The sequence below is a fragment of the Chelon labrosus genome (assembly GCF_963514085.1).
Source record: "Chelon labrosus genome assembly, chromosome: 14".
NCBI lineage: Eukaryota > Metazoa > Chordata > Actinopteri > Mugiliformes > Mugilidae > Chelon > Chelon labrosus.
In genome coordinates this window covers 8220172-8237491 of record NC_140347.1, presented here as the reverse complement: position 1 = coordinate 8237491, position 17320 = coordinate 8220172, and the positions used below count along the sequence as shown (strand labels likewise).

At 43.0% G+C, this 17320-nt stretch overlaps 1 protein-coding gene across 1 annotated transcript; it reads right to left on the bottom strand.

The window, feature by feature from the left end:
• Positions 1 to 344: 344 nt before the first annotated feature.
• slc22a2 (solute carrier family 22 member 2) lies at positions 345 to 16819 on the bottom strand (the record flags this gene model as incomplete). Its single annotated transcript, XM_084560363.1, is given in 23 exon segments — positions 345 to 578; positions 1541 to 1653; positions 1735 to 1843; positions 1922 to 2136; positions 2214 to 2314; positions 2686 to 2800; positions 4008 to 4176; positions 4523 to 4677; positions 5698 to 5801; positions 7253 to 7300; positions 10195 to 10578; positions 12110 to 12197; positions 13096 to 13195; positions 13294 to 13406; positions 13744 to 13874; positions 13878 to 13913; positions 13916 to 14150; positions 14237 to 14337; positions 15284 to 15398; positions 15479 to 15647; positions 15743 to 15897; positions 15993 to 16096; positions 16418 to 16819. Coding segments are annotated over 23 exon segments (3366 nt in total). The 3' UTR covers positions 345 to 474.
• Positions 16820 to 17320: the final 501 nt, after the last annotated feature.

Genomic DNA, 17320 nt, shown 5'->3' with positions numbered 1-17320 from the left:
CATGTTGGATGTTTTTGCAGCGACGTACCGCACCTCCGCGAAACATCGTCGGCAGACAGTCTTTGTCCAGTACATTACTTGCACGCAATCGCCGTTATGTTACACCGGGAAACCAAAGTGTTCCCACACTGGTGATTTAAATGAAGCCGGCCTCTCTTCCAACTCCACATTTCTCTTAGTACATCCTTCCATGACCCACACCGTTACTTTTCTTCTTCTGTAGGCTAATAACGTTAGCTGGCAGATTTTGGGCTCATTACTGCCACCTGGATTGAAGTGAGGACATGACTTTTTCTTTTCTTTTTTTTTTTAATAAACTACTCACTCTGACGTATTCGCCGTATGACTGCGTGCACCGAACCGTGACACCACGGGACGAATATACCGTTACACCCCTGAGGGATACACATACATAATCTTAATTTCTCCTAAGGTACATCTTATCTTATCCTATCTTATCACATCTGAAACATCTCACCGATTAGGGAACTCGATATCGTCGATGGTCTCAGGGAGAGGAACTCCTCGGGTTTCAGGCAACAGCAACACCAAACCTCCAGCTATGAGCGCCACAACTCCTGCACCAAGAAACGCTGTGACGGTTAGCGACTATTAACAATGCTTTCAACTGGTTTCAGTAAAAACGCAGAATACTTGTCAATCACAGTTTGTTTCTTGAAATTAACAAATAATAATAATAATATGATAAAATGTAACTTGATTGGTTTAACTAAATAAGTAGACACATTTAATTAAGATCAATTTATTAAGCTAGCTCACTGGTAAACGTTTTGTTTTGTAGATGGTTTCTTCCTCCTGCAGCTGTTAGCTTGTCCAAACATATATGGACTAATAATCAGCCTCAAAGGGCATAAAATTATTTATATGTTTTGGCTTATAAGTCAGGCTAAAAGCCTTTAAGCTACAGCTTCACAAAGCTAACTAGCCTAGTTTAACAGAGTAGCAGGCAGTGTTGTTTGCATAGACTGTATATAAATATGGACAATGTGTCGCCACTTCCTCTCATTGGCCAAATTGATGCTATTTTCCCGGGGATACAGGCGGCGCCATCTTGTGAGTTTGGAGCCAGAGTCGAATTAGTACGGTCCCAGAGTGGAGCCACGTGGAGCCATGATATCGATGACCCGCCCACACTTCCGTTAGACTCATTTGCATTTTCGTTTAATTAATACTACACTCTACTTCATCATTATATTAACTACCGAAAATGACAGAAACCATTCTTGACAAAAATTGTATCTGACATGTATTTTAGTGTTTCAGTTCGGAACAAGTCCCGCCCACTAACATGGAGGAGGTGGAGCTTATGACCTATACTGCAGCCAGCCACCAGGGGGAGCTCTACTTGCTCTGGCTTCGCTTTTGAGGAGCAGTTCCACTGTCCATATTTATACAGGTTATTGTTGTTTCTGTTGACTTTAGATAAGTTCACATGATTCTTTGTATTTAAACACATCACGGTTTAGGTTTCTTTACACACTGTACAGACATGTGCAGTACCGTAATATTAGGAGCTTACCAAAGATGATGAGTGGCAGCTCCAGCCAGATGACGGCCAGCCTGTAGAGCATGAACGGAGACACGATGCCTCCAACGTCACACAGAGTGGAACAAACTGACACTCCCAGGTTCCTGTATAAAAATATTTGAAAGTTCAATCCCTTCTTGGTCATCAGTCCAGCAGACATTTAGATGTTTCACTCTGATCCTCACCTGACGAACGTCGGGTAGAGTTCAGTGTTCACAAACACCACCATCTCAAAGGCCATGGTGATCCCCAGCCGACCGATACACGCCACCACCGTCTTAAACCAGAACATGCCTGAGGTGCACACAGAAATCCACCTTCAGACGATTTTTTTTTTTATCTTGTCACGCCTTTGCCTTGCCTGAAACTCACTGTCAGGAATGAAGGCAGCGATGATGCACGAGGCTCCGGCCACGATGTTGGCGGTGGCGAACGGGAGTCGCCGGCCGATGCGTTCGATGGTGAAGAGGATGAGGAAGGCGGCGGGGAACTCCACCAGGCCCGAGATGAGAAAGTCGATGTAGACGTTTCCACCTGCTATCCCCACCCGCATGATGAGGCCCTGATAAACCACAGCACTGGTGAACCTGCAGGGTTAAACGAGAAGATTCAGTCCCGTGTAGGGAGTTGCTTGGCCTGTAAATCTGTGATTTTAGAGTCTCACCAGTTGAACATGAGGATGAAAGTGTGTTTTCTCATATTTGGGGTTCTGACCAGGTCCAGCAAAGAGGCAGAGGTGGACTCAGATTCATCATCAGTCAGTGTCTGGAACAAGGTAGGATATTGGCCACAGTGGATTGAGAAATGGTATGAAACTATAAAAGTCAGCAGCTTCGGAAGTTTTAGCTTAAGGAGAATTGAGACATTGGAGTTTCCTGCAGAAATGTTCCCTTTTCTTCTTATAATCATCTTATATTTTTGTTAAAGCCATCAGCTTCCATATAAATGAATGATTTGATCCTATGACTACAGAAAAAGTCAAAGTCTTGAGGCTTAATATTATCTGGATAGAAACCAATGCATTTCAAATAAAAGCCTTCAAATGGGTGTCGAAACCAACACTATATGTGTTTGCAGGATACATTCATTTTGTGGGATCTGTGGTCCTCTTAGTAAACTAATAGATCAATGTACACCTCAGTATTCTTGGAGAGTTCCTTCTTGTTCTCCTTGGCCATCGCTTCAGTGATCTCCAGAGCTTTGGAGGAATTCTTCTGGGAGATGAGCCACCTCGGAGACTCTGGGATGAACCTGACAGATCAAACCATGTGGACAAACGTCAGCAGCCATTTTCAAATTCATATAATTGTATACACACAAGCATCATTTTAGCCAATTCTGAAAAACCCTGGAAAATAATGTACGTTCAGTTTAGAGTGTGATTAGGGTTAATTTAGAGTTTTTCCCTTTTAACAGTGCTAAAATTCCTCCAAGCTGATGTAGACGACAGATCAGCAGTTACCAGAAACATTGAGTAGCTGTTATTGTTGTGCAAGGGTTCACATACTTTTGCAAATCACCCATATGAACAAATTATTAATTTTCTTGCATAAATAAATATACAAATATAATATTTTAGTTTGACTGGGTTCTCTTTGTCGACTTCCAGGACTTGTGTGAAAATCCGCTGATGTTTTGAATCATTTTAATGCAGAAATATAAAAATTCTGAGAGCCGCAAATAATAATTAAGAGGCACAGTATGTGAATATTCATGGTGTGGAACATTGGCTCAATGGCGCCCTCTCTAGTAGATAAATTCCAGGGTTGCAGAGGATAGCTCTGTACATCCACAGTTTGAACATATAATTCCTGAGATTTACTGGACAGTTAACAAGTAAGTTTTTAGTGTGGAAATGTTTAAATAACAGCACAATGCACTTTGGAATATATGTAACGAGCAACTCGCTAAAGCAACTTGCTGTTCTCTGTAGTTTGCTGAGCCAACCAATGACCAACCAGCATGTATGCTGCAAATCAGAGATAAACAAGACTGCCGGCCATCGTTTTCAACACAACGCAGAGCCAAGGAGTTGTTTGAACCAGCCAGTTACAGCAAATTGTAGCTAAGCCCTGTTTCACTTGGGTTCCTTTATACCAGTCACTCATGGTTTGACTACCACAGACTGTCTGGTCATTGTTGCAGGTCAGGTGCATCCCCTTATGCCCTTCGTTTACCACGTTCTAAAAGCTACTTCCTTTAAGCTGCTGCTCCACACCACAAAGCAAAAGTCATTAAACTGTTGTAGCAACTTCCTAAAATCAATGAATGTGCAGCTGACAAAGGTGCAGAAATTCAGTGAACCATTTCTCAACATCTAATCAACAACTTATTTCTTAAAGAAGTTCTTGAGCATTTTTTGATGCTGTTCCCATTTTTACATCAAAGTACAGACTGAGACAATAAACTGGGTCAGAGTAGGTCACTGCATTCAGGAAGAAAATACGACATTTCCCACCAGTAGTAGGACAGGAAGAGGACGTAGGGAGCAGTGATGGTGACCTGTAGCCAGCGCCAGTCGGTGATGAAGTAGGCGAGCAGAGGGAGGATGAGGACGCCAACGCTGAAGAACATCTGGAACAAGATGCCCACCGTCCGCCTGTACTCAACTCCAACAATCTCTGTGACTACCTCAGGAAAGGTTTTTGAAATTGAGCATAAAAAAAGAGTGGATTTCAATCTCTTTTAACAAGGAATTTAAAAAAGAAACCTAAACTTCTTCAAGGACTAGAAGGAAGTCCACAAACACAGGTCAGTTCTCATTAGAGACTTAAGTTTGGTTAATGTATGTCTAAAGCCCATCAATTAACACCTGAGATCATGAGATTTTGAGAAACGTTCTTAGAAATCTTAGTTTCTGTGCAAATAATAGATGAGCCATTGGTGTGCCCTTTGAATTTATTTAGGTAGTTACAGTATATTTAGCTAGAAATGTGCCCAAGAACCAGTTTAATATTGGATAGTCGTCATTACGCAGCACGTAGGAGGCCATCCAGCCTCCTTTGACTCCGAAACCGAAGATGGTCCTGAAGACCAGGATGGAGATGTAGTTTGGAGCCACAGCTAACGCGATGCCTGCAACTGCGTTCAGGATGTTGGACATGATGAAGCTCATCTTCCGGCCAAACCTGCAGAAAGAAAGAGAAAATTAACAAGTTCAGCTCTGAGTCTGTGCCGATGCTAAATAGGTGTTAGCATTGACAGGACACCATGTGATAGAAATTAGCTCTTGTGCTTATTTGACAAAGAAATATGTTTACATTACTCAAATGATGGAAGTCTGTTAAAGGGGAACTACTGTTTTTTTATAACCTGGCATATAATACGATCGTTTACTCACCCATATAACTTGTGTGTCATTTTTAGTTCTTCGGAAGGTATTTAGATCCAGCGGAGCATCTTGTATATCCATATAATGGGAGTGATTGGGGCACCGAAACGCAGCCTCTAAATAACAGATTATCTGCAGCGAAACTCGTTCATTTCACCAATATTTTGTTATGATACACTAGTGCTATTCCCCCTTGAGTCTGGAGTTACCTGTATCTATTCGCGGACATGCAGCGGTTTGTTGTTCTTTGGCCAGCCGTTCCTCATTATCCATATACTCTGGCTCAAAACAGTGAGGACATCCATCATAAACAAATTCCTCGTCTACAACCTCAGAATTGGAAAAATATTCAGCCATGTTGCAAAAAAAATAACAGTAGCAAATGCGCTCAGAGATGACATCATCCAGGTCAGAGGTTAGTAGGTCAATCTACAGACCCCAGATGATGATAACAGGTAACTCCGGACTCAACGGGGAATAGCACTAGCGTACGATAACAAAATATTGGTGAAATGAACGAGTTTTGCGGCAGATAATGCGTTATTTAGAGGCTGTGTTTCAGTACCCCACTCATTCCCACTATATGGATATACGTGGATCTAAATATCGTCCAAATGACTTCAAATGACACCAAAGTTATATGGGTGAGTAAACGATCGTATTTTATGCCAGAAGTAAGGTCCAGGTTGTAAAAAATGGTAGTTCCCCTTTAAAGGGCATAAATCTAAAACCGTCAAACCAACGTGAGGATTATTTAAAGTCAGAATAAATTACACTGAAATATGGTTTTAAATTAAACAAGGCTTCACGGCTTCACCTGTCTGCAAAGTATCCAAAAGCAAAGCTGCCGACGAGGAAGCCCGCGTTGAGAGTGGACTGGAACATGTCAACCCACCATCCATCTGAACACACCAGGTCGAACTGAAAAGAAGAAGAAAAGGGGACATTTCTGCAGAAAACTTCCAAGTTTGTAGTGTGATACGTTCGTATGTTATCTACCAGATGTTGCTGAACCCTTTCTTTTTTTTTTGATTTAACATCAAGAATGAAGGAATTTGTGTGTAGAAAGTTTGGGCCAATCATAGGCAACTCCTTGAAAATTTGGTTTGCTGTCCAGAAACATATGGGATGTAACGTAAGGCTCTGTGACCGCTCTCCTGTTTGGTATAACTACAATTTATTACAGCATTCTGGTCTCTATTTTAATGACAGTTGGGCTTCTAGAGGAATTCACATTCTCCAAGATCTGTATGACAGAAATGGTTTGGTTTCACTCCAAGTGCTTAAAGAACGTTATTCTCTCCCTGGGTTCCCTTGGTTTTTGTATTTCCAGTTGAGATCTGCAATTCGTGCCCATGGAGTTCCATGGGATACACCTGTGCCCTCTCATCCGTTGGACACTTGGTTTTTCTTCTCGAACACCTCCTACTGGATTAGTGTCCGTCATCTACAATGAACTGCTCTCTAAAGGCGTTAAACCTTTGGGAGTGATCAGTTCTTGGAACCGTGAACTTGAGGGTCAGGGTTATAATCTGGACTGGGACAATATATGGACCAACATTCCCATTTCATCAAAGAATCCAGCACATCAACTTATTCATTACAAGTTTATGCACAAATACTATGCCACACCGTACAGACGCTTTACAATGAAACTGATAGATGATCCCAACTGTACAAAATGTGATCAGAACATTGTTGGCACATACCTTCATGTTTTTTGGGAGTGTCCCTCAGTGTCTGGCCTTTGGTCCAAGGTGCATAGTTGCCTTGAAAATATTTTAGGATTTCCCATTCCTATGCATCTCCCCCTACTTCTATTCAATGATGACTCCGTTCTTAGTGGCAATACCAGGTTGGCACAGAGGAAAGTTATATTTGCAGGATTGACTGCCGCAAAGAAGACTATAATTCATTCATGGTTTTCTCCGGACATCCCATCGGCAAAGGAATGGCTAAATCATTTTAGAGACATTGCTCTTTTAGAAAGGTCATTGGCTGTCATACATAAAGCGCGAGCATCCACTGTGCAGGCCTGGGACGCTCTTATTAGTTCTCTCTCTGACATAACATTGCTTACTCGTATATAAGGTGTTACTGTGAATTATGTTGTCTGATTGAAAGATTCTCTGTCATCTAATGCATCGAGTTCCCACTGATGGGTCTGCAACCGTCCCCCCCCCCCCCCCCCTTCTTTTTTTTTTTTTTTTTTTTTGTCTCCTTAAACGTCCTTAGTGGCAAGGCAATGGCTTTATGTTTGTAATATGATGTTAAATTGTTCAATAAAAAGTTTGTCACAAAAAAAAAAGAATGAAGGAATTTATTTGACTAACATCAACTAAATCGGTTCAATTTTAAATTTCTCAACTTACCTCTGTGACGAAGGACTTCCTGCCTTCATAGTCGTACTCCCAGCCATCCTAAAACCAACCAGTGCATTTGTTAAGGCTTAAAACAACTCTTATGTCATCAACGGATTTCCACACAAGTCCTGAAAGTCGACAAAGACAACGCAATCAGACGAATATACTTGTATGTGAGCCCTTGTACAACAATAACAGCTACTCAATGTTTCTGGCAACTCTTGATCTGTCATCTACACGTCTCAGGTCCTTTCAGCTGCATTTCGTATCAATAATCAGTCTGTGGTAAAAAACACAACGTTACTGCTTGCATTTTATTAGCTCCATATGCTTTTAAACTCAGTGTAATTTCTTCACATATTAAATAAACCTAACAGTGTTTAAGCCACCTAGCAAAGGTCTTATGATAGAGATTCCTCGTGCAGCTGGCAAACGTCTGGATTTACTTTCTATCTCGACTCAAAAACGAACAAACCCTCACAAAACTATTCACACCACTGCTCAAAAAACAAAAACCTCTCACCAATACATTTTTTTTTTTTTTTTTTTTTTTTAATACATGTAACTTGAAATATTTCTATATTTATTTATTATTTTAACAGAAGTTTTCACAGATTTCTTTCAAGAGAAGTACGTCTCTATATAAGTCTCTATATTCAGGGTCACTGGAGGAGACGTTTAAAATAATTGAAAAGAGAAACAAACAGATTGTCAGAGGAGGATGAAATCCCAGCAGACCTTTCAGTCCACTGATCGTACACAAAAAAAAAAAAATTGTGTTTTCTATCTTTGCAGTTATTATGGAAGGTTTTCAATGCCTGAAACATTCCCCAAGAGCTTCTAACACAGAGAAATTAAGTTATATGAACACACAGATTCGTGTTTTTGTACTTTGTCAGGAAAAAAGCAGCAATCACAATTTATCTATCAATTATCTATAACCTCGTGTCCTTAAAGGGTTGTCTGTCTATTCACATATGAGGTCCTGCCCTCTCCAACCAACCTACATCTCTGGTATGGGGAGGACCCAGTCTGTCCCCACTGTGATGCCCCAGCAACCCTCAAACACATCCTGGTGGGTTGCAAGACCAGCCTGCCGCCACAACCAAGCGCTGAAGAGCTTGGCTGCCGAACTGGAGAACAAGAGGGTAACCACCAACGCCATGCCCCCAAAAGCCCAGACGACCCTTCTGCAACAAACAGCTTTCATCCGGGAAGGAGAGCAACGGCGAAGCAACACACCACCAGACTCAAGCCCATTGAACGCAGTCCGTGATTGGGAAATGCATGTAGACCTGAACCAGAGACTCACCTTCCCACCCGAAATGGCAGCGACCAACCTGCGCCCAGACCACGGGCCTCATGTACAAAGACTTGCGTGGATTTCCTACTGAAACATGTTGCACGCTCAGATCCAGAAGCACATTTCCTTTGTTCATCCCAATCAACGTGGAATTGAGCACACATGTTGTACCCAACCCCTCCCTGTCCACGCCCCCTTTTAAATATGCAAATGATATTTAAATTGACCCTGCACCTGAGATTCCCCTCTCTACAAGAGCAGAAAATGAAAACATAAGAATGAGTAAGATGGGGGAAAAAAAGGACTTCACAGAAAGCGAATTGGAGACGCACTCACTGGAGTGCAGGCTCTCAAAAATGTCCTCTCTGGCACGCAGTCCTCCACGCGCCACAATGTTGGTTAATTGCATTTGCACATCACACATGATCTGTACATTGATCGAATAAAAATGTTTCCTGTTGACATTTACAAATTCATCATGTGGTGGCGCTTTAATATAAATGTGTGTGCAGTCGATAGCTCTGATTACATTCAGAAAACTGGCTCTCGCTGCAAATTGCGAGAAATTTTTTTTATGTTGATCTGTTCAGATGCATTGTATGGGGATTTGATATACCTGACTGACATAGGGACCCTATGCACCCTTCGTACATAAGGCCCCTGGCCTCTGGACAGCCACCGGTGAGGCATATGAAAGAAAAAAGCTATGGTATGGACTGGGGCTGGAATGTTAAGGTATGTCTAGTGGAGGTGGGCTGCAGGAGCTTTGAAGCCAGTTTCACCACAAGGTTATTAAAGGAGGTTCATCAGAGGATAGGCCCAACGCAAGACCATCAAGGAGCTCGCCAGTGTTGCCGAAAGAAGCAGTCACTGGCTGTGGATGAAGCGGAAGGAGACAGTTTGGTCTGATTTGTGCGTCTTGTGGTTAAAAGGCCGAAACACCTGATGTCACCGAGGTCCACAACTGATGATGTGTCGTGTTGACGCCGCCATACGGTCACCTCCCGGCCCGACCCAACTCCACCCGGGAGATCATCTCCGCCCAATCCAACCCCACCCAAGAGGACAACTCCATAAGTATTGTGCTGGTCATCAAAGGGATTATAACACCCAGTCCTATTAGGCATTCAATCTACCTCTGAAATCAACAATTAGACGCAATATTAGCGACCATTTCTTTAATCAGACTGAACTATCACCTGCTAAGTTGCGTTGTGAGTAATGTAGGTGCCTGTTTCGAAGTTGCAAGGAAGCTCTGCAAGTTTTAGACACTTTACATGTTTAGATTCTTACTCAGTTTTATTCTGCAGCAACATAACGCACCAGAGATTCAGCCAGAGACTCAAAGAACTGTCCTGCAACAGATGGTCTGACCCCCACAGAGCTCAACAACACTAAATCAGTCTGGGGTCACATGAGGACACATCTGTCCAAGATGTTTGGAGCAACATGCTGGACCAGGGCCAAGAAAAACTGCACAAGAGCCCCGAGGAGAACTGGTGAAGTTTTAAGGGTGAAAAACTGTCCCAGATTCATTTTCTTTGTTTGACATTAACTGATAAATACAAATGCATGTAAAGCATCTCCACACAATCTCTGAAGCTTACTCTTAATAAGAAAGAAATGTCAGAAGTTTTGGAGGACTGACCTTGCATGGTCTTTGAGAAACTCCACTCAGGTCCAGGTCTTGCGAGTCGCAGGTGAGCCCCGTGGCGTTCCAGTCCACCTCGTACTGCTGACAGCTGCTCTGCTGCAGCTCTCCGGAGGTGTTGACCAGAGGAACCGTCAGCCGGCGACTGTCTGCCAGACTCCATCCACACGCCTGCCTCCTCTCCACCACCGCCGAGTCCCGACACCAGTGATTGGGAGTGAAGCCCTGGAAGACGATGCCGACGTACACACCGGCGAAAGGCAACGACAAAAAACACAGCAGAGCAAAGACACGCCTCTGACAGCGGCCAAAAGAGCCGGCCTCCTCCAGGAGGTCGTCAAAGGTTGTCATCACTACAGGTGAAGCTGGAGGTGTCGAACGCTGCAGTGATCAGCGCGCTATGGATGAGTCCGCCTGTCAGAGAGTTTGAGAATTCATGCGCTCCCCTCTCCCTCACTGCCCAGGTCGATCTAGAGCTAAAGTCCAAAAGGGCTGGGTGAAAATGAGGCATACAGCTGAATGGGAGGTAAAAGTGTGTTACTGTTTAATGGAGTCAAACAGAGAATGGCAGAGAAATGATGTAATCATTGAATGAACCTGAGTGAGCTCAAGACTAAATGAATTCAACTGGGAAATGGTTCTGCAACAACATTTATGGTTTTTCCAAAACCACGTTTAGATGGTCTCAGCCCTTCTCTATCTGTGGGACTCGTTTACAACTTAGTTAAAGCTACAGTCAATAAAACTTCAGGAACATTTTCATGAGAATCACCTCGTTTGCTTTTGATTAAACTTCAACACAATTGTCAGTATCCTCTCTATAGTCGTTTTTTGAGACAACAAAAACATTATGAGGCTTTCTATTTCTGACAGTGCTGTAACATATTGGCTATACATCAGCCATAACATTATGACAGGAAAAGTGAATAACATTGACCATCTTGTGACAATTCAGGGTTCTGCTGGGAATATTTTAGACCTGGCATTTATTGGTGTGGATGTTACTTAGACATGTAGCACCCACCTAGACCAGACCAGACACCCCCACCCCATAGCAATGACACTCCTTGATGGCAGCAGCCATCCCCAGCAGGATGCAGCCACAAAAACGCTTTAGGAACAACTAAAAAAAACAAACATGAAGAACAGCACAAGGTGTTGACCTGGCCTCCAAGTTCACTAGATCCCAAACTGATCAAGTATCTGTGGGACGATCCACAGAGGCCCCTCCCCTCGACTCACAGGATCTGTCTACTATGGGCTAACTTGGTCCTGCAGGATCGTCTGATGCATGAAGTTTCTGGGTTCAAACCCCTGATCTTTAATTATTTTATTAGAAAATACTTGAATAAATAAGACAGTGATCGTTTTCAGTGGTTTTTTTTTTTGGTTGCTTCCAACGGTGTCCTGCGAAAACCACCCAACGAAAATACATTTGACCCGATGTCGTTACTGAAACTATCCAAGTTTGTTTGATTAAACTCTAAACCAATGCTCTTTCTGACTGAGTTTCTGCTCAGTGACGTTTTTTCTGTGTTTTAAAACGCACTTAATGTTGTAATCGCAGATTTGACTAAACAAACCAGGATTGAATTCTTTAAAGAAAAAAACTCAGAGCTCCAGTTGTGTTATAACAGAAAACTCTTTAATAATAATTTAATAATGTAGATCCACAACAGCAAACACATGAGAACAGGTGAATCAAAACACTGAATTATTTATGGGACAACATAAAAAAACACAAAAATCACTGGTATCTGACACACATATATATATATATGTATATATATCTATATATATGTATCTATATCTATATCTATATATAGATAGATACACACACACATATATTTATATAATAGCAACATTGTTCAATAGCATAAATAAATACTTTGGTTTTTGGAGGAGATCAAACTGTTGCAGTGTCTTTGTTGGACGACACATCGTTGTTGGGCAGCAGGTTGACCAACTGCTGCTTCTTCAGAGCAATATTCTCCTTCACTCTGAACACACAAAGAGTTTCATGATGTGCATCAAAAGTTTATCTGATCTCCATCTGCACCAGCAGCAGCAAGTCAACTAATCCACAGCTACGCTAAACGGGACTTTATTCGTCGTAAATGGAAGAAAACTCAACATGAAAACATGAGGTTGACGACTGCAGCCACAATAAGGACAATTCTGACATGTACTAACAGGAGATACCAAGACACTCTCTTGCCACTTCTTTAGGTACACTAGTGAAAATGAATGCATTCTAATTCAACAGTCCTGCTCTAAATATTAGCTTCTTAAACACTGTTGAAACAGAGTCAGAAAGATTCAACTGTTTGACCATTGCGGAAGATGTAGTTTGTGGTGCTGTTAAACTCATTCAATTCAAAGTGTCGTCAAAATAATAGGAACATGTGAAAACAGAGTTGAACCGTAGACTGTATATAAATATGGACTACACATCCCTTTACGGAGCAGTTGGCATGGCAACTGGTAGTCGCCATGATGTCACATCCTGTTTCTATAACATCAAAACTAACTTGAACATTCATCAACATTATATTAACTGCTTAAAAAAGACCTAAAAGTCCTTGAAAAACAGTCATTTGACGTGTTTTAGTTTGGCCCAAGCCCCGCCCACTAACATGGAGGGGGTGGATCTTATGACCTATACTGCAGCCAGCCACCAGGGGGGAGCTCTACTTGCTTTGGCTTCTCTTTTGAAGAGGAGTTCCACCGTCCATCCTGATACTGTGTACGAGTTGAATCAACAGCTCTCTAAGTGATTTTAAATAAAAGCTGAATACCTGGGCGGATATATTAGAATGATTTCACTGGTGTACCTAATGAACTGGCAAAAAGTGAGTGTGTGCAACAATAGATTTTCTCCCTGCAGTGAATACTCACTTCTCTGGGAACTCGATGTCGTCGATGGTGTCGGGCAGCGGCACTCCTCTGGTCTCAGGAAGCAGCAGCACCAACCCACCAGCCAGGAAGGCCAGAGAGCCTGAACAACACAGTCCGTCGTATTTTAATTCATCTGTGGTTCCTTTAAGACGGAGAACGTTGTGATTTACGGACGGATGTCATCGCGAAGAACCTTACCGAAGATGATGAGAGGCAGCTCCAGCCAGATGACGGCCAGTCTGTAGAGGAGGAACGGAGCCACGATGCCTCCGACGTCACACAGGGTGGAACAAACCGACACTCCCAGGTTCCTTCACAAGAACAGCAAGTTAATGTGGAGAATGGCTACGGTTATAAACTGATCACACATAACATTATGACTGAGGGTGTCCTGTGGTGTCTGGCAACAGAATGTTGTTAGTGGGGGGGCCTTTGAGGGGAGGGGCCTCTGTGGATCATCCCAAGATACTTGATCAGTTTGGGATCTAGTGCATTTGAAGGCCAGGTCAACACCTTGTGCTGTTCTTCATGTCACAAGATGGTCAATATTATTTACTTCTCCTGTCATAATGTTGTGGCTGATTGGTGTAAATCACACATCAGGGGGTTCTGCAACATATGAAGGTGATAACAGTTTCTCCGTTCTACCTGACGAACGTCGGGTAGAGCTCAGTGTTCACAAACACCACCATCTCAAAGGCCATGGTGATCCCCAGCCGACCGATACACGCCACCACCGTCTTAAACCAGAACATGCCTGAGAGGACAGAGAGGAACGTTCAAATAAGAAAAGAGAGACTAGTGGAGACTAGTTTCAGACACCCAGGAAGAAAGACTCACTGTCAGGAATGAAGGCGGTGATGAAGCAGGAGGCTCCGGCCACGAAGTTGGCGGTGGCGAACGGGAGGCGGCGGCCGATGCGTTCGATGGTGAAGAGGATGAGGAAGGCGGCGGGGAACTCCACCAGGCCCGAGATGAGGAAGTCGATGTAGACGTTTCCTCCCAGGATGCCCAGCCTCATGATCAGACCCTGGTAAACGACGGCGCTGGTGAACCTGGGACGGACGGAGAAAAGATTGGACTGATTATTTGTGACAGCAGACTGTTTGTATCTGAGGGTTTAAAAGAAAAACACACTCACCAGTTGTAGCTGAGGATAAAAGTGTGTTTTCTCATTTTTGGAGTCCTGATCAGGTCCAGGAAGGAGGCGGTGCTGGAGTCTGCGTTATCATCGGCAAGAGTCTGAAGGATCAAATACAAACTCTCGATAACATCACACGTTATAAGCGGTTTCAGCGTCAAAATTGTGACGCGTCTCGAATGTTTCTCTATCCCAGAACTTTATATGAATGTGTTCTACCTCCCATGGAATCAGAAAAGAAGAGATTAGTATATATAAAGGAATTAGAAGTTGGCTAAAAATGTGTAGGTGATTTTTATTTTAGGCTTTTATAACTAGTCTGGGTTAGTTTGACCTGGGAGGGCAAAAGTTGCGCAGAAGTTGCATGGTCAACAGGAAGCTTGTATTGTCTTCCTTGTTAATGCACATTATTAATCCTGCTGTGTATGTAATATATATTTACTTCTGTCTCTGTTTCTTGTTCATATGCAAATTTTGTAAATTTTTGCTTGTACTATTTTGTTGTTGTTTTTTTTACAAGATTTGTAGTTTTATTTTTATTTAATTTTACTAGATTATTAATTATATTTTATTTTATTTTACGATATTTCTACTTATATTTTATTTTTATTTTATTTTACTAGATTTTTACTTGTATTTTATTTTTATTTTATTTTACTAGATTATTGCTTGTGGTTCTCAAGAGTGTTCTTCATGTGCAACTAAGCTACTCTGACCAAGCGGTTTCCCTTGTGGATGAATAAAGTCTAAGTCTAAGTTTGTCGACCATGCAACATTTTTTTTCTGGTTTAAATTCATGGTATTTTAAACGTTGACATTCAAACTGTGATTTTTGTAGGTGTTTCTATTATTTTGTCCATCCTGTCTATATCAGTGAGGATCAGCTAAATCAAACGTGAATCAGCAACCCTCTGACAGCAGATCTTCTTCAGGGGAGGCTTTGTTGTTAGACTTCACTGTTTTAGTTGGGTGTTCCTAATAAACTGGCATGTATTGGTGAAGGTTTTGCGTTTATGGTGTGAAGCTCTGTGATGATCCGGCAGCTACCTCGATGTTCTTGGACAGAGTCTTCTTGTTTTCTTTGGCCATGGCCTCGGTGATCTTCACCGCTTCGGACTTCTTGTTCTGGGAGAGGAGCCACCGAGGAGACTCTGGGATGAACCTGAAAAGAAGCCGTTCAAACTTTAATGATTTGATTGCTCCCAGCGTTTTACCGTCCCTTAAACTCCAGCTGCCTCTCACCAGTAGTAGGACAGGAAGAGGATGTAGGGGACGGTGATTACGACCTGCAGCCAGCGCCAGTCGGTGATGAAGTAGGCGAGCAGAGGGAGGATGAGGATGCCGACGCTGAAGAACATCTGGTAGATGACTCCCACTGTGCGCCTGAACTCCACCCCCACGATCTCTGTGACTGAGGCGAGTGGTTTAAAACTATTTTAAACATCTGAAGTGGTTCTGCGATGTTCACAGAGGTCAGGATAGAGGTTTGGAGAAGGTGTTTCTTACTCAGCACATATCCGGCCACCCAGCCTCCTTTCACTCCGAACCCGTAGAGCGTCCTGAAGACCAGCAGAGACACGTAGTCTGGAGCCACGGCCACCAGGATCCCCGCGATCCCGTTCAACAGGTTGGACATCAGGAAGCTCATTTTCCGGCCGAACCTGGAGCCAAACCAGCGACAACAACCATCATGTTACTGGGAAAAACCTTCCCCCGCGAGATTTAAATTCATTCGTTCATTCAGATTCAGCCTCACCTGTCAGCCAGGTAGCCAATGGCAATGCTCCCAACCAGGAAGCCAATATTCAGAGTAGCTTGGTACATGTCCACCAACCATGCGTCAGAACAAACCAGGTCAAACTGGAACAACACACACACTTTTTTATTTATTTTGTTCATAAAATAATTCTGTATTACAAAATCAATCTTTTTTTTTTTTTTTAGTTTTAATTAGATATCTTATTCTAACACATCTAATAAAGCTTCAGCTAAAGCTATTTACTTTGATTCTTTTACACAAGAGGTTACTGAGCATTGACTAAATGTATGACATCAGTAAATGACAGCTGCTCATCAAAGTATTTATTTGTTCTCCTCTAGTTTCAGTAATTAATCACAACTCTGTTTAATTCTCTAAACTGAACCACTTCAGATTTCTTTCATCTAGATTTATTTGTTCACCTCGGTCACAAATGACTGTCGTCCCTCGTAGTCGTACTCCCAGCCGTCTTTGCAGCCCGTCGTGGGAGTCTTGCTCAGGTCCAGGTCTTGCGAGTCACAAGTGAGCGATGTGGCGTTCCAGTCCACCTCGTACTGCTGACAGCTGCTCTGCTGCAGCTCTCCGGAGGTGTTGACCAGAGGAACCGTCAGCCGGCGACTGTCTGCCAGACTCCATCCACACGCCTGCCTCCTCTCCACCACCGCCGAGTCCCGACACCAGTGATCGGGGGTGAAGCCCTGGAAGACGATGCCGACGTACACGCCGGCCCAGGGCATGGACACCATGCACAGCAGGGCGAAGATGCGCTTCTGGCAGTGGCCAAACTCCCCGGCTTCCTCCAGGATATCATCAAAGGTGGTCATGGTTGCGGAGGGGTTAGATTCTTTTCCTGAATGTATGTTAAGCTGTCTCCTGCAGGGTGTTTTTAACAGGACAAGCAGGAGCAAAGGTCCACTGCAATACGTTGGTCCTCTGAGCAGCAGAGCGTTAAAACGCGTTTGTTATCACTTTGGCAGACGTCAGAGCGTCTGCAGGAACATGGCCTCCATGCTCACATTAACATAAACACATCCACATGGACACACGGGCCTCATGGACAGTGATGCTGTCAATCAGTGTTTATGGAGTTCCTGGGAACACGTGTGGCGTGAAGGTCTGAGAGAAATACCCCATGAACACTGGTTCATTTACAGCTAACGCCAAAAGAAAGACAAAACTATCAAGTCTTGAGTCTTTCCTTTCGAGTCCAAGTCTTATGAACAAGGCAAGTCAGGTTCTTCAAGTCCAAATAAAGACCAAATCCAGACTCTAAGTCAAGTTTAAGATTTAAGGACATTCACAAGTCCACCTCGAGTTGTTTGAGA